The 21,300-nt window shown below is 54.9% G+C and overlaps 1 protein-coding gene across 1 annotated transcript; it reads left to right on the plus strand.

Annotated features, from left to right (window-relative positions):
- The first annotated feature begins 1,444 nt into the window (after positions 1-1,444).
- LOC147086530 (nuclear receptor ROR-alpha A-like) lies at positions 1,445-20,747 on the plus strand. The gene is made up of 9 exons (XM_085978265.1): positions 1,445-1,600; positions 3,303-3,444; positions 6,489-6,866; positions 10,505-10,626; positions 12,855-12,987; positions 15,341-15,448; positions 17,569-17,679; positions 19,857-19,966; positions 20,489-20,747. The coding sequence occupies exons 1-9, from the start codon at positions 1,445-1,447 to the stop codon at positions 20,651-20,653; spliced, it is 1,425 nt and encodes a 474-aa protein (XP_085834391.1). The 3' UTR covers positions 20,654-20,747.
- The last annotated feature ends 553 nt before the right edge of the window (positions 20,748-21,300 follow it).

Genomic DNA, 21,300 nt, shown 5'->3' on the forward strand with positions numbered 1-21,300 from the left:
CGCGTCCCCCTCCCTTCTGCAACAGTCGGGGGGGGGGGGGTGGGCGGCCGCCATCTTGTCCGGGCGCCATGTTGTTGGGGACGGCGCGATAAAGTCGGGGACTTTTTCCCCCTTCGGAAGGGCTCGGGGTGGTGACGTTGTCGCAGAGAGAGAGGGAGAGGAGGCAGAGACAGAACGAGCGGACGAGTGGGAAATCCTCATGACTTTCGACGTCCCGTCGATGAGGCTCCGCAGGAAGCGCGGCAGCCATTCTGCGCACAGCAAGATCCCGCAAGACGCAACTCGCAGTGTTTTTGGTGCTGCCGGATGACGGAGGAATCTTGTCCTGGAAGGTTGAAAGGACTCGCGTTTCTACCGGGCGTTTCACCACCTCGGGATGTCCCAAAGCGCTTTACAGCCAATGAATTACTTTTTTTGAAGTGTGGTCACTGTTGGAATGTAGAAAACGCGGCAGCCAATTTGCGCACAGCAAGCTCCCACAAACAGCAATGTGATAATGACCGGATCATCTGTTTTTAGTGATGTTGGTTGAGGGATAAATATTGGGCCCAGGACACCGGGGAGAACTCCCCCTGCTCTTCTTCCGATAGTGGCCGTGGGATCTTTTACATCCACCCGAGAGGGCAGACGGGGAGCCTTGGGTTTAACGTCTCATCCGAAAGATGGCGCCTCCGACAGTGCGGCACTCCCTCAGTACTGCCCCTCTGACAGTGCGGCGCTCCCACAGTACCGCCCCTCCGACAGTGCAGCGCTCCCTCAGTACCGCCCCTCCGACAGTGCAGCGCTCCCTCAGTACCGCCCCTCCGACAGTGCAGCGCTCCCTCAGTACCGCCCCTCCGACAGTGCAGCGCTCCCTCAGTACTGCCCCTCTGACAGTGCGGCGCTCCCACAGTACTGCCCCTCCGACAGTGCGGCGCTCCCTCGGTACCGCCCCTCCGACAGTGCGGCCCTCCCTCGGTACTGGCACTGGGTGTGTCGGCCTGGATTTTGTGCTCAAGTCTCTGGAGTGGGACTCAAACCCACGACTGTCTGACTCAGAGGCGAGAGAGAGAGAGAGAGAGAGAGAGTGAGTGAGCATTTAGTACAGAGGGAGATCGGTGGCTAGGAAATAATGACATGATCTGGCTCCGGTGGGACAAGAGGAGCGCCGGGTTAATGCGCTGGGATGCCAAGCGCAATGACAGTTTGAACGCAAGGGGGCTCGAATTTGACCGTGCCTGGGACCAGAGGCGGGATGGTGGGGGGACTCACTGCCTGCAGGTGGCAGAACCTGGTAACAACAGGTTAAGTGGCGTTGAGGTCGCAGGCCTGCCCACGAGCTGCTCGAGCAACGGAACAAGCTCGAGGGGCCGAATGGCCTCCTCCTGCTCCGCACGAGCAGTGGAGATGCGGTAACAGGGACGTGTTGGAACACGGCACTGGGATAGGGAGCTCTACGCACAGAATGAGGCAAACACACACACACACAAGTGGCACAATTAATCTTCAATGTCTTCCTCTTTCCCTACTTACAGCACAAATTGAAATCATTCCGTGTAAAATCTGTGGAGACAAATCGTCCGGAATCCATTATGGAGTCATAACCTGCGAAGGCTGCAAGGTAACAGGACTTGAGATACAACACGCACGGGGCTAACACCCTCGATACAGGGTGGCAGGGGGCGGAAACACTCTCTCTATAGAGACGGGGAGCTCCAACACTACATACAGGAATGGATCACAGAATCATAGAATGGTCGCAGCACGGAAGGAGGCCATTCGGCCCATCGAACCCGTGCCCGCGCTCTCTGCAGGAGCTCCTCAACGAGTCCCGCTCCCCCCCGCCCTTTCTCTGTAGCCCTGCAAGTTTATTTCCTGCAGGTACTTATCCAAAGTACCTGAAGAACCACAATCGAATCTGCCTGCCTTTCAGGCACTGCATTCCAGATCCTAACCTCAAAAAGTTTCTCCTCATGTCGCCTTTGGTTCTTCTGCCAATCACCTTGAATCTGTGTCCTCTGGTTCTCGGCACTTCCACCAATGGGAACAGTTTCTCTCTCTCCTCTGTCCAGACCCCTCATGATTTTGAACACCTCGATCAAATCTCCTCTCAACCTTCTCTGCTCCAAGGAGAACAAGCCCAGCTTCTCCAGTCTCTCCACGTAACTGAAGTCCTTCATCCCTGGTACCATTCTGGTCAATCTCCCCTTAACCTTCTCTGCTCCAAGGAGAACAACCCCAACTTCTCCAGTCTCTCCACGTCACTGAAGTCCCTCATCCCTGGTACCATTCTGGTCAATCTCCCCTTAACATTCTCTGCTCCAAGGAGAACAACCCCAGCTTCTCCAGTCTCTCCACGTCACTGAAGTCCCTCATCCCTGGTACCATTCTGGACAATCTCCCCCTTAACCTTCTCTGCTCTAAGGAGAACAATCCCAGCTTCTCCAGTCTCTCCACGTCACTGAAGTCACTCATCCCTGGTACCATTCTGGTCAATCTCCCCTTAACCTTCTCTGCTCCAAGGAGAACAACCCCAGCTTCTCCAGTCTCTCCACATCATTGAAGTCCCTCATCCCTGGTACCATTCTGGTCAATCTCCCATTAACCTTCTCTGCTCTAAGGAGAACAAGCCCAGCTTCTCCAGACTCTCCACGTAACTAAAGTTCCTCATCCCTGGTACCATTCTGGTCAATCTGTTCTGCACCCACGGGTCCTTGACATCCTGGGTAGAGCAGTTTCTGGAGGATTGTGGGTATTAGAGCCGCCATTACCGCACTGGTGGGTTGAGTGGTCGGTGCAGGTAGTTGGGGGCAGGTAGTCATGTGATGAAAACTTCCTGATGGGTGAATGGAGGGGTGGGGCGGGGGGGTAGGGTCGGGTGGGGCGCGGGGGAGGATGGTCGGGTGGGGCGCGGATGAGGGTCGGGTGGGGCGTGGGGGAGGAGGGTCGGGTGGGGCGCGGGGGAGGAGGGTCGGGTGGGGCGCGGGGGAGAGGATCGGGTGGGGCGCTGGGGGAGGAGGGTCGGGTGGGGCGCGGGGGAGAGGATCGGGTGGGGCGCTGGGGGAGGAGGGTCGGGTGAGGCGCGGGGGAAAGGGTTGGGTGGGGCGCGGGGGAGAGGGTCGGGATGGGCGCGGGGGAGAGGGTCGGGTGAGGCGCGGGGGAGAGGGTTGGGTGGGGCGCGGGGGGAGGAGGGTCGGGTGGGGCGCGGGGGAGAGGGTCGGGTGGGGCGCGGGGGAGGAGGGTCGGGTGGGGCAAGTTGTGCGCCTTCTCCCTGATGTTATTTTTCCTCGCTCTATCTCTCTCGCTCTCTCTCTGCTTCTCAGGGATTCTTTAGGCGCAGCCAGCAGAACAGCATCACCTACGTCTGCTCCCGGCAGCAGAGCTGCCCCATCGACCGCACCAGCCGCAACCGGTGCCAGCACTGCCGACTCCACAAGTGCCTCGAGCTGGGCATGTCTCGCGACGGTGAGGGTCGTGCATCGCGCGCGTGTGCAGAGTGGGGCGGCGCGGAGGGGGGTGCGGGCGGGGGGGGCAGCGGGGGTCTCTTGAAGCCAGGCTTTCTGTCGGATTCGGAACGGAGGAGCAAGTCTCCCTCTCTGCGGAGAGCCTCGAGGATCGGTTGTGTGCTTGATCTCCACTCTGTTGTCGCAGATTCCTATTTTTTTTTATTCATTGACGCCGGCATTTATTGCCCGTCCCCAATTGCCCTGGAGAAGATGGCGCTGAGCCGCCTTCTTGATTACAACTGAGTGGCTCGCTAGGCCGTTTCAGAGGGCAGTTAAGAGTCGACCACATTGCTGTGGGTCTGGAGTCACATATACCCGGCCAGACCGGGTAAGGACAGTAGATTTCTGGAGTCACATATAGGCCAGACCGGGTAAGGACAGTAGATTTCTGGAGTCACAAAGGCCAGACCGGGTAAGGACAGTAGATTTCTGGAGTCACATATAGGCCAGACCGGGTAAGGACAGTAGATTTCTGGAGTCACAAAGGCCAGACCGGGTAAGGACAGTAGATTTCTGGAGTCACATATAGGCCAGACCGGGTAAGGACAGTAAATTTCTGGAGTCACAAAGGCCAGACCGGGTAAGGACAGTAGATTTCTGGAGTCACATATAGGCCAGACCGGGTAAGGACAGTAGATTTCTGGAGTCACAAAGGCCAGACCGGGTAAGGACAGTAGATTTCTGGAGTCACATATAGGCCAGACCGGGTAAGGACAGTAGATTTCTGGAGTCACAAAGGCCAGACCGGGTAAGGACAGTAGATTTCTGGAGTCACAAAGGCCAGACCGGGTAAGGACAGTAGACTTCTGGAGTCACATATAGGCCAGACCGGGTAAGGACAGTAGATTTCTGGAGTCACATATAGGCCAGGCCGGGTAAGGACAGTAGATTTCTGGAGTCACATATAGGCCAGACCAGGTAAGGACAGTAGATTTCTGGAGTCACATATAGGCCAGACCGGGTAAGGACAGTAGATTTCCTTCCCTAAAGGACATCAGTGAACCCGATGAGGTTTTTACGACAATGGTCACCGTTACTGATGCGAGCTCTTTAATTCCATATTTATTTAATGGAATTTAAAATTCCCCAGCCGCCATGGCGGGATTTTGAACTCCTGCCTCCGGACCCCGTACTTCCCTTGGCGAATCGCGCGATGTAGTGGAATGATTTGCGGCGAGAATTCAGAAGAATGAGAGGGGATCTCATTGAAGCATACAAAATGATTACAGGGCTTGATAGGGTGGATGCTGGGAGAGTGTTTCCCTTGGCTGGGGAGTCTAGAACCAGGGGCCACAGCCTCAGGATACGGGGTCGGCCATTCAGGACTGAGAGGAGGAGGAATTTCCTCACTCAGAGGGTGGTGAACCTGTGGAATTCTCTACCACAGAAGGCTGTGGAGGCCAAGTCACTGAATATATTTAAGAAGGGGATCGATAGATTTCTAGACACAAAAGGCATCAAGGGGTATGGGGAGAGAGCGGGAATATGGTATTGAGATAGAGGATCAGCCATGATCTCATTACAGGGCTTGACAGGGTAGCTGCTGAGAGGCTGTTTCCCCCTGGCTGGGGAGTCTAGAACCAGGGGTCACAGTCTCGGGATAAGGGGTCGGCCATTTAGGACTGAGATGAGGAGAAATTTCTTCACTCAGAGGGTGGGGAATCTTTGGAATTCTCTACCACAGAGGGCTGTGGAGGCTCAGTCGTTGAGTATATTCAAGGCTGAGAGCGAGAGATTTTCGGACTCTCGGGGAATCGAGGGATAGGGGGTTGAGGTAGAAGTGGGCACCGCACTTTAGGAAGGATGGCAAGGGCCTTGGAGAGAGTGCGGAGGAGATTGACCAGAATGGTACCAGGGGATGAGGGACTTCAGTGACATGGAGAGACTGGAGAAGCTAGGGTTGTTCTCCTTAGAGCAGAGAAGGTTAAGAGGCCAGAATGGTACCAGGGGATGAGTGACTTCAGTGACGTGGAGAGACTGGAGAAGCTGGGGTTGTTCTTCTTAGAGCAGAGAAGGTTAAGGGGAGATTGACCAGAATGGTACCAGGGGATGAGTGACTTCAGTGATGTGGAGAGACTGGAGAAGCTGGGGTTGTTCTCCTTAGAGCAGAGAAGGTTAAGGGGAGATTGACCAGAATGGTACCAGGGATGGGGGACTTCAGTGATGTGGAGAGACTGGAGAAGCTGGGGTTGTTCTCCTTAGAGCAGAGAAGGTTAAGGGGGAGATTGACCAGGATGGTACCAGGGGATGAGTGACTTCAGTGACGTGGAGAGACTGGAGAAGCTGGGGTTGTTCTCCTTAGAGCAGAGAAGGTTAAGGGGGAGATTGACCAGGATGGTACCAGGGATGAGGGACTTCAGTTACGTGGAGAGACTGGAGAAGCTGGGGTTGTTCTCCTTAGAGCAGAGAAGGTTAAGGGCAGATTGACCAGAATGGTACCAGGGATGAGTGACTTCAGTGACGTGGAGAGACAGGAGAAGCTGGGATTGTTCTCCTTAGAGCAGAGAAGGTTAAGAGGAGATTTGATAGAGGTGTTGAAAATCATGAGGGGTTTCGATAGAGTAAATAAGGAGAAACTGTTTCCAGTGGCAGGAGGGTCGGTAACCAGAGGACACAGATTTAAGGTGATTGGCAAAAGAGCCGGGGGTGCGGGGGGAGATGAGGAGAATGTTTTTTACGCAGCGAGTTGTTGTGATCTGGAATGCGCTGCCTGAAAGGGCGGTGGAAGCAGATTCAATAGTGACTTTCAAAAGGGAATTGGAGAAATACTTGAAGGGAAAATTCACAGGGCTACGGGGGAAAGAGCAGGGGGGAGTGGGACTAATTGGAGAACTCTTTGAAAGAGCCGGCACAGGCACGATGGGCCGAATGGCCTCCTCCTGTGCTGTATCATTCTATGAAGATCAGCCATGATCTTATTGAATGGCGGAGCAGGCTCGAGAGGCCGTGTGGCCGACTCCTGCTCCTAATTCTTACGTTCTTATGTTCTTTTCGTTCTTCTAGCTGTCAAATTTGGCCGCATGTCGAAGAAGCAGAGGGACAGCCTGCACGCGGAGGTACAGAAGCACCGGATGCAGCAACAGCAGCAACAGCAGCAGCAGCAGCAGCCAGGCAAGGCTGAGGCTGCAGTTCCGGCCTACGCCCCCTCCCCTGCGGCCCAGGGGCAGGCCAAGCTGGCCCAGGGCCCCTTCCCCAGCGGGGCGGGCAAGCCGGGGGCGGGAGGAGGCCAGGGCTACTGCGGCCCGGCCACGGGCTCGCCCCCGGAGCCGCCGGGGCTGCAGCTGAGCGAGCTGAAGCACCGGCCCCTCGGCCAGGCCGCGGGCGGCACAGGCTTCCTCGCCCGGCTGCAGGGCTCGCCGCTGACGTCCGCCACAGAGCTCGGTAAGTGCACTGCGCGGGACCGCTTGCTTCCCAACTGGGCCCCCCCGTATCCCAACTCACACCCGAGTCCCGTTCAACCATCACCGCTCCCTGTGCTCGCTGACCTACACTGGCTTCCGGTCCGGCAATGCCTCATAAAACGGAATCATCGAATTGTACAGCACAGAAGGAGACCGTTCGGCCCATCGAATCTGCGCCGGCTCTCTCAGAGATATCCAGTTAGTCCCACTCCCCATCGCTCGTTCCCCACAGCCCTGCATTCATCCAATTCCCTTTTGAAAGAAAGAGAGACATGCATTTCTATAGCGCCTTTCACGACCACTGGACGTCCCAATGCGCTTTACAGCTAATGAAGTACTTTTTTTGAAGTGTAGTCACTGTTGTAATGTAGGAAATGCAGCAGCCCCAATTTGCGCACAGCAAGCTCCCACAAACAGCATTGTGATAATGAGCAGATCATCTGTTTTTAGTGATGTTGATTGAGGGATAAATATTGGCCCCAGGACACCGGGGAGAACTCCCCCTGCTCTTCTTCCAATAGTGGCCGTGGGATCTTTTACATCCACCCGAGAGGGCAGACGGGGCCTCGGTTTAACGTCTCCTCCGAAAGACGGCCCCTCCGACAGTGCGGCGCTCCCTCAGTACCGCCCCTCCGACATTGCGGCACTCCTTCGGTACCGCTCCTCCGACAGTGCGGCGCTCCCTCAGTACCGCCCCTCCGACAGTGCGGCGCTCCCTCAGTACTGCCCCTCTGACAGTGCGGCGCTCCCTCAGTACTGCCCCTCTGACAGTGCGGCGCTCCCTCAGTACCGCCCCTCCGACAGTGCGGCGCTCCCTCAGTACCGCCCCTCCGACAGTGCGGCGCTCCCTCAGTACTGCCCCTCCGACAGTGCGGCGCTCCCTCAGTACCGCCCCTCCGACAGTGCGGCGCTCCCTCAGTACCGCCCCTCCGACAGTGCAGCGCTCCCTCAGTACTGCCCCTCCGACAGTGTGGCGCTCCCTCAGTACCGCCCCTCCGACAGTGCGGCGCTCCCTCAGTACCGCCCCTCTGACAGTGCGGCGCTCCCTCAGTACCGCCCCTCCGACAGTGCAGCGCTCCCTCAGTACTGCCCCTCCGACAGTGCAGCGCTCCCTCAGTACTGCCCCTCCGACAGTGCAGCGCTCCCTCAGTACCGCCCCTCCGACAGTGCGGCGCTCCCTCAGTACTGCCCCTCCGACAGTGCAGCGCTCCCTCAGTACCGACCCTCCGACAGTGCGGCGCTCCCTCAGTACCGCCCCTCCGACAGTGCGGTGCTCCCTCAGTACTGCCCCTCCGACAGTGCGGTGCTCCCTCAGTACCGCCCCTCCGACAGTGCGGTGCTCCCTCAGTACCGCCCCTCCGACAGTGCGGTGCTCCCTCAGTACCACCCCTCCGACAGTGCGGTGCTCCCTCAGTACCGCCCCTCCGACAGTGCGGTGCTCCCTCAGTACTGCCCCTCCGACAGTGCGGTGCTCCCTCAGTACTGCCCCTCCGACAGTGCGGTGCTCCCTCAGTGCTGCCCCTCCGACAGTGCGGTGCTCCCTCAGTACTGCCCCTCCGACAGTGCGGCGCTCCCTCAGTACCGCCCCTCCGACAGTGCGGTGCTCCCTCAGTACCGCCCCTCCGACAGTGCGGCGCTCCCTCAGTACTGCCCCATCGACAGTGCGGCGCTCCCTCAGTACTGCCCCTCCGACAGTGCGGCGCTCCCTCAGTACCGCCCCTCCGACAGTGCGGCGCTCCCTCAGTACTGCACTGGGAGCGTAAGTCTGGATTTTTGTGCTCAAGTCTCTGGAGTGGGACTCGAACCTATAACTGTCTGACTCAGAGGCGAGAGTGCTACTCACTGAGCCGCAACTGACACTAAAGCTACTATTGAATCTGTTTCCGCCACCCTATCAGGCAGAGCAATCCAAATCCTAACCACTCGTTGTGTAACAGTCTCGATTTGAAAATTCTCATCCTTATTTTCAAATCCCCTCCACGGCCTCCTCGCCCCCTCCCTATCTCTGTAACCTCCTCCAACAACCCTCCGAGTTCTCTGCGCTCCTCCAACCCTGGCCTCTTGCGCATCGACCGATTGGAACACGAGGATGAGAATTTAAAATCTGAGGCATTGCTGGACTAGGAGCCAGTGTACGTCAGCGAGCAGAGGGAGTGATGGGTGAAGCATTGCTCACACCTGCGATATGGGTGCAAATCCTGGTGCCGTCTTTCGGGGATGTGGCCTGTGGAGGGACTGTAATAAACTTCAATAGTAATTTGTGTTTGTGTAAAGGGGTTTTTGGGGTTCAGACTGTGCCACTGAATAGGAGCGGGGGAGCGGGAGAGTGAAGGCGAGGGGAGGCTGGTCGATTTGGAGAAGGAAGAGGGAGAAGTGAATGATGGGCAGGGCCGAGGGGAAGCTACAAGAAGGCGGGAGAACGATTGGGGAGAAATGTGGAAGATGGAGACAGCGAGGGAGGACGCGATGGGGAATGAGGTGTGGAGACAGGGAGAGGGTGGGCAGGGAGGGAGAGCTCCATGGGGGCAAAAGAGACATCGGGATGGAGAGCGAGTGCCGTAAACAATGAAGGGGACAGTAGGGCAACAAATAGCAAGGTATCGTGAGTGTGAATCTGTACATTACTGTCTGTGTGTGTGTGTCTCTGTGTGAGTAACTGTGTATATGTCTGTGTCTGTGGGTCAGTGTGTGAGTGTCTGTCTGTGTCTGTGGGTCAGTGTATAAATGTGTTATGTGTGTGTGACAGTCTGTTTGTCTGAGTGTATGTCTGTCTGTGTGTGTGTGTATGTGTCTGTGTGTCTGTGTATAATTGTGTCGTGTGTGTGTGAGACAGTCTGTTTGTCTGTGGGTCAGTGTGTGAGTGTCTGTGTCTGTGGGTCAGTGTATAAATGTGTTATGTGTGTGTGACAGTCTGTTTGTCTGAGTATATGTGTGTGTGCATGTGTCTGTGTGTGTATAATTGTGTTATGCGTGTGTGTGAGACAGTCTGTCTGAGTATGTGTGTGTCTGTCTGTGTGTGTATAATTGTGTTATGCGTGTGTGTGAGACAGTCTGTTTGTGTGTCTGTGGGTCGGTGTGTGTGTATGTATGTCTGTCTGTGTATAATTGTGTTATGTGTGTGTGAGACAGTCTGTGTGTCTGTGGGTCGGTGTGTGTGTGTATGTGTCTGTCTGTCTGAGTGTCTGTGTGTGTATAATTGTGTTATGCATGTGTGAGACAGTCTGTTTGTCTGTGTGTCTGTGGGTCGGTGTGTGTGTATATGTGTCTGTCTGTGTGTCTGTCTGTGTATAATTGTGTTATGCTTGTGTGAGACAGTCTGTGTCTCTCTGCATTCTTAAAGCGCACTTTAACCGTGAGATATTCAGTCCTGAGACAGTGTGGGGGGCCGGGGGGGTGGTCGGCGGTGACAGTGCGCAGGCGATAGACTCGGACTAACCCATCACTCCGGCTCAGCCGTCTAGTTTGAGTGAGGGAATCGCGGCACAGCTGTCTCACCTGATGGGGGAGGGGGGGAGCGGGGGTTGTCTGAGGAGGGGGCAGCTTCGCGAGCTGGGCGTTATTGGGGTATCTCGCGATTAATTCGACCTCTCCCCCTCCCCCCTCCACCTCGCTCCCCAGATCAGGTGATACAGAACGTGGTAAAGTCCCACCGGGAGACCTGCCAGTTCCTGCCGGAGCAGATCCAGGCCCTTCGCTGGAAGCTATTCTCGCAGACCGAGGTTGAAAGCTACCAGAAGAAGGTGAGAAAACCACAGGAGGTGTCACTGGGGTTAGACGCTGAGGTCTGCGCTTCCAAACAAGAGTCATTTTCAGCTTTTTTTTTTAACATAGCATATACGGCACAGAAACAGGCCGTTCGGCCCAACCAGTCCATGCCGGTGTTTATGCTCCACTCGAGCCTCCTCCCGTCTTTCCTCGTCTAACTCTATCAGCGTCACCCTCTATTCCCTTCTCCCTCAGATGCTTATCCAGCCTCCCCTTAAATGTATCTATACTATTCGCCTCAACCACTCCCTGTGGTAGCGAGTTCCACATTCTCACCACTCTCTGGGTAAAGAAGTTTCTCCTGAATTCCCCATTGGATTTCTTGGTGACTCTCTTATATTGACGGCCTCTAGTTTTGCTCTTCCCCACAAGTGGAAACATTCTCTCTGTATCCACTCTATCAAAACCTTTCATCATTTTAAAGACCTCTATTAGGTCACCCCTCAGCCTTTTTTCAAGAGTAAAGAGACCCAGCCTGTTCATCCTTTCCTGATATGTATACCCTCGCATTTCTGGTATCATCCTTGTAAATCTTCTCCGCACCCTCTCCAGTGCCTCGATATCCTTTCTATAATACGGTGACCAGAACTGTACGCAGCACTCCAAGTGTGGTCTAACCAAGGTCCGATACAGGTTTAGCATAACTTCACTACTTTTCAATTCTATCCCTCTAGAAATAAACCCTAGTGCCTGGTTTGCTTTTTTTAAGGCCTTGTTAACCTGTGGCGCTACTTTTAGTGATTTGTGTATTTGTACTCCGAGATCCCTTTGTTCCTCTACCCCATTTAGATTCTTATTTTCCAAGAAATGGGTGTCCTCCTTATTTTTCTTACCAAAATGTAATACCTCACACTTATCTGTGTTGAAATTCATTTGCCAATTCCACTGTGATAATGCGCTATTGGTAGAGAAATATAAAAAGTGATGGGTTATCGAACGGATCCCTCAAGTACCCTAACCTATTGCCCATCCTTAGTTGCCCCGAATCATGGTGATGGACCTTCCTGAGTCTCTCTCTTGGCCCAGGTCAGAGGCTGGGTATTCTGCGGCGAGTGTCTCACCTCCTGACTCCCCAAAGCCTTTCCACCATCTACAAGGCACAAGTCAGGAGTGTGATGGAATACTCTCCACTTGCCTGGATGAGTGCAGCTCCAACAACACTCGAGAAGCTCGACACCATCCAGGACAAAGCAGCCCGCTTGATTGGCACCCCATCCACCACCTTAAACATTCACTCCCTCCACCACCGGCGCACCGTGGCTGCAGTGTGTACCATCTACAAGATGCACTGCAGCAACTCGCCAAGGCTTCTTCGGCAGCACCTCTCAAACCCGCGACCTCTACCACCTAGAAGGACGAGGGCAGCAGGCGCATGGGAACACCACCACCTCCAAGTTCCCCTCCAAGTCTCACACACCATCCCGACTTAGATATATATCGGGCCGTTCCTTCATCGTCGCTGGGTCAAAATCCTGGAACTCCCTCCCTAACAGCGCTGTGGGAGCACCTTCACCACACGGGACTGCAGCGGTTCAAGAAGGCGGCTCACCACCACCTTCTCAAGGGGCAACTAGGGATGGGCAATAAATGCCGGCCTTGCCAGCGACGCCCACATCCCAATAATCTTCAGAGACATACGAATGACAGACAGGAGGAGACCCACTGGTCCATCCAGGCTGACCCACACAATTTGTGCATCACGAGCGAGACACTCCCCACCCCACCCGGAACCACGAGATCTCCTGGGAGAGTCCAAAAACCCATTGGCCCATCTACCCTCCGCTTCCACGTTCTGGAACTAACCGCCCTCTACCCACCCCCCCCCCCCCCCCACCGGCCTAAAGGGAATCCATCCCATCTGCTTTCCAACCCTGCCCTGGTTTTCTGATCCCTCCCTCCCGCTGGTAATAAGCTCCTCTCTTCTGCAACCCTCGTCCCAAAACATGTTCCCGAATTCCCTTTGACACCCCTCACTCTACACTGTGTCCGCCCCCGCCCTCGAACCCTGTATCCAAGAGATGGACTAGCTTGGATCCAAAGTCTCCAGATGCCTGTGCAACGCCTCCATCAGGACCACCCCCTTCATCCTCCTCTTCCTCAGTTCTCCCGAAGATCTGTTTTAAATTTACATTTTACTAATTTCAATTTCTGCCTCATTTCTTTCTCTCTCTCTTTCTCTCTCTCTTTCTCTCTCTCTTCCCAGTCCACGGAGGAGATGTGGCAGAAGTGCGCTCACGGCATCACAGACGCCATCCAGTATGTGGTCGAGTTTGCCAAACGGATCGACGGGTTCATGGACCTGTGTCAGAACGACCAGATCGTGCTTCTCAAAGCAGGTAAGAGCCACGATCCACAATGACTTGCGGTTTACACACCACCTTTAATATAGGAAAACCTAGGCCCTGGAGAGGGTGCAGAGGAGATTTACCAGAGGGTCCCAGGGATGTGGGACTTCCGTTACATGGAGAGACTGGAGAAGCTGGGGTTGTTCTCCTTAGAGCAGCGAAGGTTAAGGGGAGATTTAATAGAGGCGTTCAAAATCATGAGAAAGACTTGCATTTCTACCAGCGCCTTTCACCACCTCAGGACGTCCCAAAGCGCTTCACAGCCAATGAAGGACTTTTTTTGAAGTGTAGTCACTGTTGTAATGTAGGAAACGCGGCAGCCAATTTGCGCACAGCAAGCTCCCACAAACAGCAATGTGATAATGACCAGATCATCTGTTTTAGTGATGTTGATTGAGGGATAAATATTGGCCCCAGGACACCGGGGAGAACTCCCCCTGCTCTTCTTCCAATAGTGGCCGTGGGATCTTTTACATCCACCTGAGAGGGCAGACGGGGCCTCGGTTTAACGTCTCATCCGAAAGACGGCCCCTCCGACAGTGCAGCGCTCCCTCAGTACCGCCCCTCCGACAGTCGGCGCTCCCTCAGTACCGCCCCTCCGACAGTGCGGCGCTCCCTCAGTACCGCCCCTCCGACAGTGCGGCGCTCCCTCAGTACCGCCCCTCCGACAGTGCGGCGCTCCCTCAGTACCGCCCCTCCGACAGTGCGGCGCTCCCTCAGTACCACCCCTCCGACAGTGCGGCGCTCCCTCAGTACCGCCCCTCCGACAGTGCGGCGCTCCCTCAGTACCGTCCCTCCGACAGTGCGGCGCTCCCTCAGTACCGCCCCTCCGACAGTGCGGCGCTCCCTCAGTACCGCTCCTCCGACAGTGCGGCGCTCCCTCAGTACCGCCCCTCCGACAGTGCGGCGCTCCCTCAGTACTGCCCCTCCGACAGTGCGGCGCTCCCTCAGCACTGCCCCTCCGACAGTGCGGCGCTCCCTCAGTACTGCCCCTCCGACAGTGCGGCGCTCCCTCAGTACTGCCCCTCCGACAGTGCGGCGCTCCCTCAGCACTGCCCCTCCGACAGTGCGGCGCTCCCTCAGTACCGCCCCTCCGACAGTGCGGCGCTCCCTCAGTACCGCCCCTCCGACAGTGCGGCGCTCCCTCAGTACTGCCCCTCCGACAGTGCGGCGCTCCCTCAGTACCGCCCCTCCGACAGTGCGGCGCTCCCTCAGTACCGCCCCTCCGACAGTGCGGCGCTCCCTCAGTACCGCCCCTCCGACAGTGCGGCGCTCCCTCAGTACTGCCCCTCCGACAGTGCGGCGCTCCCTCAGTACCGCCCCTCCGACAGTGCGGCGCTCCCTCAGTACTGGCACTGGGAGTGTCAGCCTAGATTATGGGCTCGAGTCTCTGGAGTGGGACTCGATCCCATGACCTTCTGACTCAGAGGCGAGAGAGAGAGAGAGCTGAGTCACAGCTGACACCGTGAGCGGTTTTGATGGAGTAAATGAGGAGAAACTTTTTCCAGTGGGCGGGAGGGTCGGTAACCAGAGGACACAGATTTAAGATAATCGGCAAAAGGACCAGAGGGGGAGATGAGGAGAATGTTTTTTACGCAGCGAGTTGTTGTGATCTGGAATGCGCTGCCTGAAAGGGCGGTGGAAGCAGATTCAATAGTGACTTTCAAAAGAGAATTGGAGAAATACTCGAAGGGGAAAAATTCACAGGGCTGTGGGGAAAGAGCAGGGGGGGAGTGGGACTAATTGGAGAGCTCGTTCAAAGAGCCGGCACAGGCACGGTGGGCCGAATGGCCTCCTCCTGTGCTGTCAGATTCTATGAAAATTTCCCAAGGCCCTTCACAGGAGCGAATATCAGACAAAGTCTGACACCGAGCCACATAAGGAGATATTAGGACAGGCGACCAAAAGCTTGGTCAAAGAGGTCGGTTTTAAGGAGCGTCTTAAAGGAGGAGAGAGAGGCGGAGAGGTTTAGGGAGGGAATTCCAGGGCTCGGGGCCCAGGCGGCTGAAGGCACGGCCGCCAATGGCGGAGCGATGGAAATCGGGGGATGCTCGAGAGGCCGGAATTGGATTAAACATACGAGATGACCCTGGGATAGGGAGGGAGGGAAAATCGGCAAATGTTCTCCCTCCCGAATGTCATCAAGTGCTCCCTGCTCACCGTGGAAGGGCTCAGACTCTCGACCATCGAGATTCACACGGGGCGAGTGGCCAGAACCGCTAGAACCCCAGGGGTGGGTGGGAGGGGAGGGATTTCAGCCTAACCCTGTGTCCGAGGGGAGGGCTACGGGTTCGCGGTCTCCGTCCCAACATTAACGGCTTGTTCTCGGTGTCTCCGCGCCCAGGGTCGCTGGAGGTGGTGCTCGTGCGGATGTGCCGCGCGTTCAATCCCGGCAACAACACCGTCTTCTTCGAGGGCAAGTACGCCGGTCCCGAGATCTTCCACTCGCTGGGTAAGGAAAGGCTCTTACCGCCATCGAACGCCGCTACCGGACCGTCGCGCAATATTCCGGAGGGGTGGGGGCGGGGCTTGTGTGGCTTGGCTCAAATGGTAGAAACCTCGCCTCTCTCTCTTTGTTTCTCTACCTCCATCTCTACCTGTTTCCCTCAATCTCTCTCTGCCTCTCTCTGTCTCTCTCTCTCTCTCTGTCTCTCTCTGTCTCTCTCTCTATCTATCTCTGTCTCTGTCTCTCTCTCTCTCTGTCTCTCTCTCTGCCTCTCTCTCCCTCTCTCTCTCTCTCTGTCTCTCTCTGTCTCTCTCTCTATCTATCTCTGTCTCTGTCTCTCTCTCTCTCTGTCTCTCTCTCTGCCTCTCTCTGTCTCTCTCTCTCTCTCTCTGCCTCTCTCTGTCTCTGTGTCTCTCTCTGTCTCTCTCTCTCTGTCTCACTCTGTCTCTCTCTCTCTGTCTCTCTCTGTCTCTCTCTCTCTGTCTCTGTCTCTCTCTCTGTGTCTCTCTCTCTCTTTCTATGTCTCTCTCTCTCTGTGTGTCTGCCTGTGTGTCTCTCTCTCTGTCTCTCTATCTCTCTCTCTGTCTCTCTCTCTCTCTCTCTCTCTGTCTGCCTGTGTGTCTCTCTCTCTGTCTCTCTATCTCTCTCTCTGTCTCTCTGTCTCTCTCTCTGTCTCTCTCTCTCTCTGTCTCTCTCTCTGTCTCTCTCTCTGTCTCTCTCTGTCTCTCTCTCTCTCTCTGTCTCTCTCTCTCTGTCTGTCTAGCTCTCTGACTTTCTCTCTCTTTCTGTGTCTGTCTGTCTCTTTCTCAATTCAATTCAATTCAAATTGCTTTATTGGCATGACAAGGTACATCTTATGTTGCCAAAGCACCGAAAAAACATTTATGGTTGAACACATAAACGCAGCTCTATCCATACAGTGTATAAACAGATATATCCCTGTGTGTATAAAAATATACACTCATATAATATGCATATATTATTTTCTTAGGTTTAATGGTTGTCCCTCTGTTTATGGCAAGCTGTAACATAGTGTGCTGCTAAGGTTACACAATTTCTCTCTTCCCCTAGTAGGTATGGGAGTTTTTGGTCGTCATTCAAATTTTTGAATTCAGGGCATATTTTTATGAATTTTGGGTAGAAATTCTCCCTGATGCCCTGATAGTTTCCACAAGCTGTGAGGAAGTGCATCTCTGTCTCCACCACTCCCTGACTGCAGTGAGAGCATATCCTGTCCTCTCTTGTCAGCCAGGTCTGTCTGTGTCTGCCTTTTTCGATGGCCAGGCTATGCTCACTAAGTCTGTACCTAGTCAAGGTTTTTCTCAATTTGCTATCTTTTACCATGGTCAGGTATTCAGCCATGGTGTAGTGTTTGTTTAGGGCCAAGTAGCAATCGAGTTTGTTTTGGGTTTTTGTTGTTTCTGTCCAATAGGTCAGATATTTTTCCTTTTGTTTAGTGTCTCTCTCTCTCTCACTCTCTATCTGCCTCTGTGTGTCTCTCTCTGTCTCTCTATCTCTCTCTCTGTTTTCCTCAATCTCTCTCCGTCTTTCCCGATCTGTCTCATTCTCTCTCCCTCTGCCAGCTCGCAGTGCGAAGGTTCACCAGACTGATTCCTGGGATGGCAGGAATGACGTATGAGGAGAGATTGGGTCGACTAGGCCTGTATTCACTAGAGTTTAGAAGAATGAGAGGGGATCTCATTGAAAGGTATAAAATTCTGACAGGGCTAGACAGACTGGATACAGGGAGGATGTTTCCCCTGGCTGGGGGGGTCTAGAACGAGGGGTCACAGTCTCAGGATACGGGGTAGGACATTTAGGACTGAGATGAGGAGAAATTTCTTCACTCAGAGGGCGGTGAACCTGTGGAATTCTCTACCACAGAAGGCTGTGGAGGCCAAGTCACTGAATATATTTAAGAAGGAGATAGATAGATTTCTAGACACAAAAGGCATCAAGGGATATGGGGAGAGAGCGGGAATATGGTATTGAGATAGAGGATCAGCCACGATCATATTGAATGGCGGAGCAGGCTCGAAGGGCCGAATCCTGCTCCTATTTTTCTATGTTTCTATGTTATCCCCTCTAACATGGTGCCAATGCTTTTTATCCTCTCTCGTTGGCAGGTTGCGAAGATTTGACCAGCTCCATATTTGAGTTTTCACACGGCATGTGTTCGCTCCGCCTCTCCGAACAGGAGCTCGCACTCTTCTCTGCAATGGTGCTCATATCTGCAGGTGGGACTCCCATGTAACACAGGAGAGTTGCGGGGGGCGGGGAGGAGGGGGGGCAATGGAGGGGGTTGGAAATAGGGTTACCAACACTCCCGGAGTCGGCGGAAACTAAGGACTAATCTCCAGGACATTGCTGCACCCAGGAGGAACGTCATAGTTAAACAAGAGTCATAGGGCTAGAATTTCCCAGGGCCCTGGAGGCGGGATTGGAGGCGTGTGGGGGGGGGTTAAAATCGCGAAATCGGGGGGCAAGAACCCATCCCGCCCCCAACCCGCCTCCATGCCCGTTTCCCAGGAGGCGGGTACCCGACCCGTGCTGGGAGCTGCCTCCCCGAGGCGGGAAGGGAATTAGTGCCAATTAACTGCCTGTTAACAGGTGGTTAACAGGCAGTTTTTAGCCTAATCCCTATTTTCATTGTTGAAATGTGGGATTCCCAACGGCTCCAAACCACGCCAAGTTAGCGAGGCGGACCGTCGGGCTGAAGGACTTGGAGGGTTCGAGATGTCCGGTGTCCAGGTGAGCGATGGGTGCATGAGTGCAGAGGTAAGTGTGTTTGGTGTGTGTAAAGTGTTTAAAGAAGTTTTACTTACCTTTACTTACTAATACAGCCTTCCTTCCTTCAGGTCTCGGGAGTCCCTCATCTCACCGGCACAGAAAGCAGAATGGCCGCGAGCTGTCAAAATCTGCAGCCTCTGCTTTCTGTTCTGGAGAGATCTCTAAATCATCCTGAGAGGAAGGAATTAACTTGGAGTACAGGTTGTCAGTGTTTGACAGCTTCAAAGAGCTGTCAAACGCCGATATTTCATCTGTCAAAAGCTCTTGACAGATGAAATGTCAATCTGTGACGTCACCTGTTGCCGGGTGGCCCTTAATTGGCCTGCTGAGCCCGTCAATCAAGTGAAAATCGTGTGGGTTGGCCACAACTCGATGGAGGCGGGACTACAACCCTGAAAAGTGGGAGTCCCGCCTCCTACTCGCCTCCATTGATAAAATCCAGCCCATAGGATCATAACGGCACAGAAGGAGGCCATTCGGGCCTTATTAGAGTTTATTAGTTATAAAAATATGGGAGACGGAGAGAAAAGGCTGTTTGACTGACTGTCAGGAATCGTCCAATTGGATAATGAAGGCGGGGCGGTGCAAGGATTGACGGATCGGGCGGCCAATGGCGTGAGAGGGTGGCGGCGGGGCGGTGGGCGGTCAGGTGATGAAACCTGTAGGAATGCAGCCAACCAGAGTTGGTGACCCCGATTCAGAAATTGGCCAAACTGCGTTCTTTTGTCCCTGAGGGTACCTCACGCGCTCAGGAAGGCAGATTATTATCTGAACGGCAATAGATTGGGAGAAGGGGAAGTGCAACGAGACCTGGGTGTCCTTGTGCACCAGTCGCTGAAGGTAAGCATGCAGGTGCAGCAGGCGGTTAAGAAGGCAAATGGTATGTTGGCCTTCGTAGCGAGAGGGTTCCAGTACAGGAACAAGGATGTCTTGCTGCAGTTGTACAGGGCCTTGGTGAGACCACACCTTGAGTATTGTGTACAGTCTTGGTCGCCTTATCTGAGGAAGGATGTTCTTGCCATGGAAGGAGTGCAGCGAAGATTCACCAGACTGATACCTGGGATGGCAGGAATGACGTATGAGGAGAGATTGGGTCGATTGGGCTTATATTCACTGGAGTTTAGAAGAATGAGAGGGGATCTCATTGAAACTTATAAAATTCTGACAGGACTGGACAGACTAGATGCAGGAAGGATGTTCCTGATGGCGGGGGAGTCCAGAACCAGGGGTCACAGTCTAAGGATAAGGGGTAAGCCATTTAGGACTGAGATGAGGAGGAATTTCTTCACCCAGAGAGTGGTGAACCTGTGGAATTCTCTGCCACAGAAGGCAGTTGAGGCCAACTTATTAAATATATTCAAGAAGGAGTTAGATATATTTCTTAAGGCTAAAGGGATCAAGGGATATGGGGAGAAGGCAGGGACAGGGTACTGAATTTGGATGATCAGCCATGATCTTATTGAATGGCGGAGCAGGCTCGAGGGGCCGAATGGCCTACTCCTGCTCCTATCTTCTATGTTTCTATGTACCCAATTATGAATTATCGTTCCTTAACCACAAATCCTTGTACCGCTGCCCGTTCCCACAGTTAACGGAGTCTGTTCCCCCCCCCCCTCGCGTGCAGATCGACTGTGGCTTCAGGAGAAGTTCAAGGTGGAGAGACTTCAGACCAACATCCAGCTGGCGCTGAAACACGTCCTTCAGAGAAACCGCCACGACCCCGTGCTCGCCAAGGTAGGCCGGCCGTCCCTGGCAACGGGTACCTCTCCTCTCTGTTTCCCCCTCCCCTCTCAGGTGGACGTAAGATCCCCATGGCTGCTATTGGAAGAAGAGTGGGGGGGTGGGGGGGAGATCTCCCCGGTGCCCTGGGACCAATATTTATCCCTCAACCAACATCACTAAAAAAAACATGATCTGGTCATTATTTCGTTTGTGGGATCTTGCTGTGCGCACATTGGCTGCCCCGTTTCCTACAAAACAACAGTGACCGCACTCCAAAAAGTACTTCATTGGCTGTAAAGAGCTCTGGGACGTCCTGAGGTGGTGAAAGGCGCGGGAGAAAGGCGAGCTCTTTTCCATTCCTGGTTTCTGACGAGCCCTCCCACAGTCGAGCAGCCCGTTGACGCGGACCGTCCGGTTTGACGGATGAGGGACGGCCGAGGCACTGGGAGGTGCCTGGGACCCCCGGGGGGATGGGAATGGGAGGGGGGGGGTCGTGAGACTGGCCGTAACACCCCGTGTGCTTTCTCTCTCCAGCTGCCTCTGAAAGTGGTGTCGCTGCGGAATCTGTGCGGCCGACACGCGGAGATGCTGAGGACCTTCCGGCTGACCCACCCGCTCATTGTCCACTCCTTCTTCCCGCCGCTCTACAAAGAACTCTTCACCTCGGAGCCCGAGCACTCGACGCCCTTCGACCTGTGACCCCCGGCTCCAGCGCAATGGGGGTTCTTTTCTTAAAGGGGCCGCTGTCCTGGGCAATTGTGTCAACGTTCTACCTCTCTGCTTCATCTGTTGGAAACGGAGTGAGGGGGGTTGGGTAGAGGGAGCGAGGGGGTCAGGGTAGAGGGAGTGAGGGGGTCAGGGTAGAGAGAGTGAGGGGGTCAGGGTAGGGGGAGTGAGGGGTCGGGGTATAGCGAGTGAGGGGGCAGGGTAGAGGGAGTGAGGGGGCAGGGTAGAGAGAGTGAGGGGGCAGGGTAGAGAGAGTGAGGGGGCAGGGTAGAGGGAGTGAGGGGGTCAGAGTAGAGGGAGTGAGGGGGTCAGAGTAGAGGGAGTGAGGGGGCAGGGTAGAGAGAGTGAGGGGGTCAGAGTAGAGGGAGTGAGGGGGCAGGGTAGAGGGAGTGAGGGGGCAGGGTAGAGAGAGTGAGGGGGCAGGGTAGAGAGAGTGAGGGGTCAGGGTAGAGGGAGTGAGGGGGTCAGAGTAGAGGGAGTGAGGGGGTCAGAGTAGAGGGAGTGAGGGGGCAGGGTAGAGAGAGTGAGGGGGTCAGAGTAGAGGGAGTGGGGGGGCAGGGTAGAGGGAGTGAGGGGGTCAGGGTACAGGGAGTGAGGGGGCAGGGTACAGGGAGTGAGGG

This window comes from Somniosus microcephalus, unplaced genomic scaffold (genome assembly GCF_052327205.1).
Source record: "Somniosus microcephalus isolate GS21.2 unplaced genomic scaffold, FLI_Smic_1.0 unresolved_chr7, whole genome shotgun sequence".
In the NCBI taxonomy this organism is placed as follows: domain Eukaryota; kingdom Metazoa; phylum Chordata; class Chondrichthyes; order Squaliformes; family Somniosidae; genus Somniosus; species Somniosus microcephalus.

What these genes read in the sequence shown, in the direction of transcription:
- LOC147086530 (XM_085978265.1), top strand. Translation starts at nt 1,445, where the DNA reads ATGAGGCAAACACACACACACACAAGTGGCACAATTAATCTTCAATGT. An exon ending in GACGTCCGCCACAGAGCTCG is followed by an intron (nt 6,867 to 10,504) that starts GTAAGTGCACTG and finishes CTCGCTCCCCAG; the next exon opens with ATCAGGTGATACAGAACGTG. An exon ending in AATGGTGCTCATATCTGCAG is followed by an intron (nt 17,680 to 19,856) that starts GTGGGACTCCCA and finishes CCTCGCGTGCAG; the next exon opens with ATCGACTGTGGCTTCAGGAG.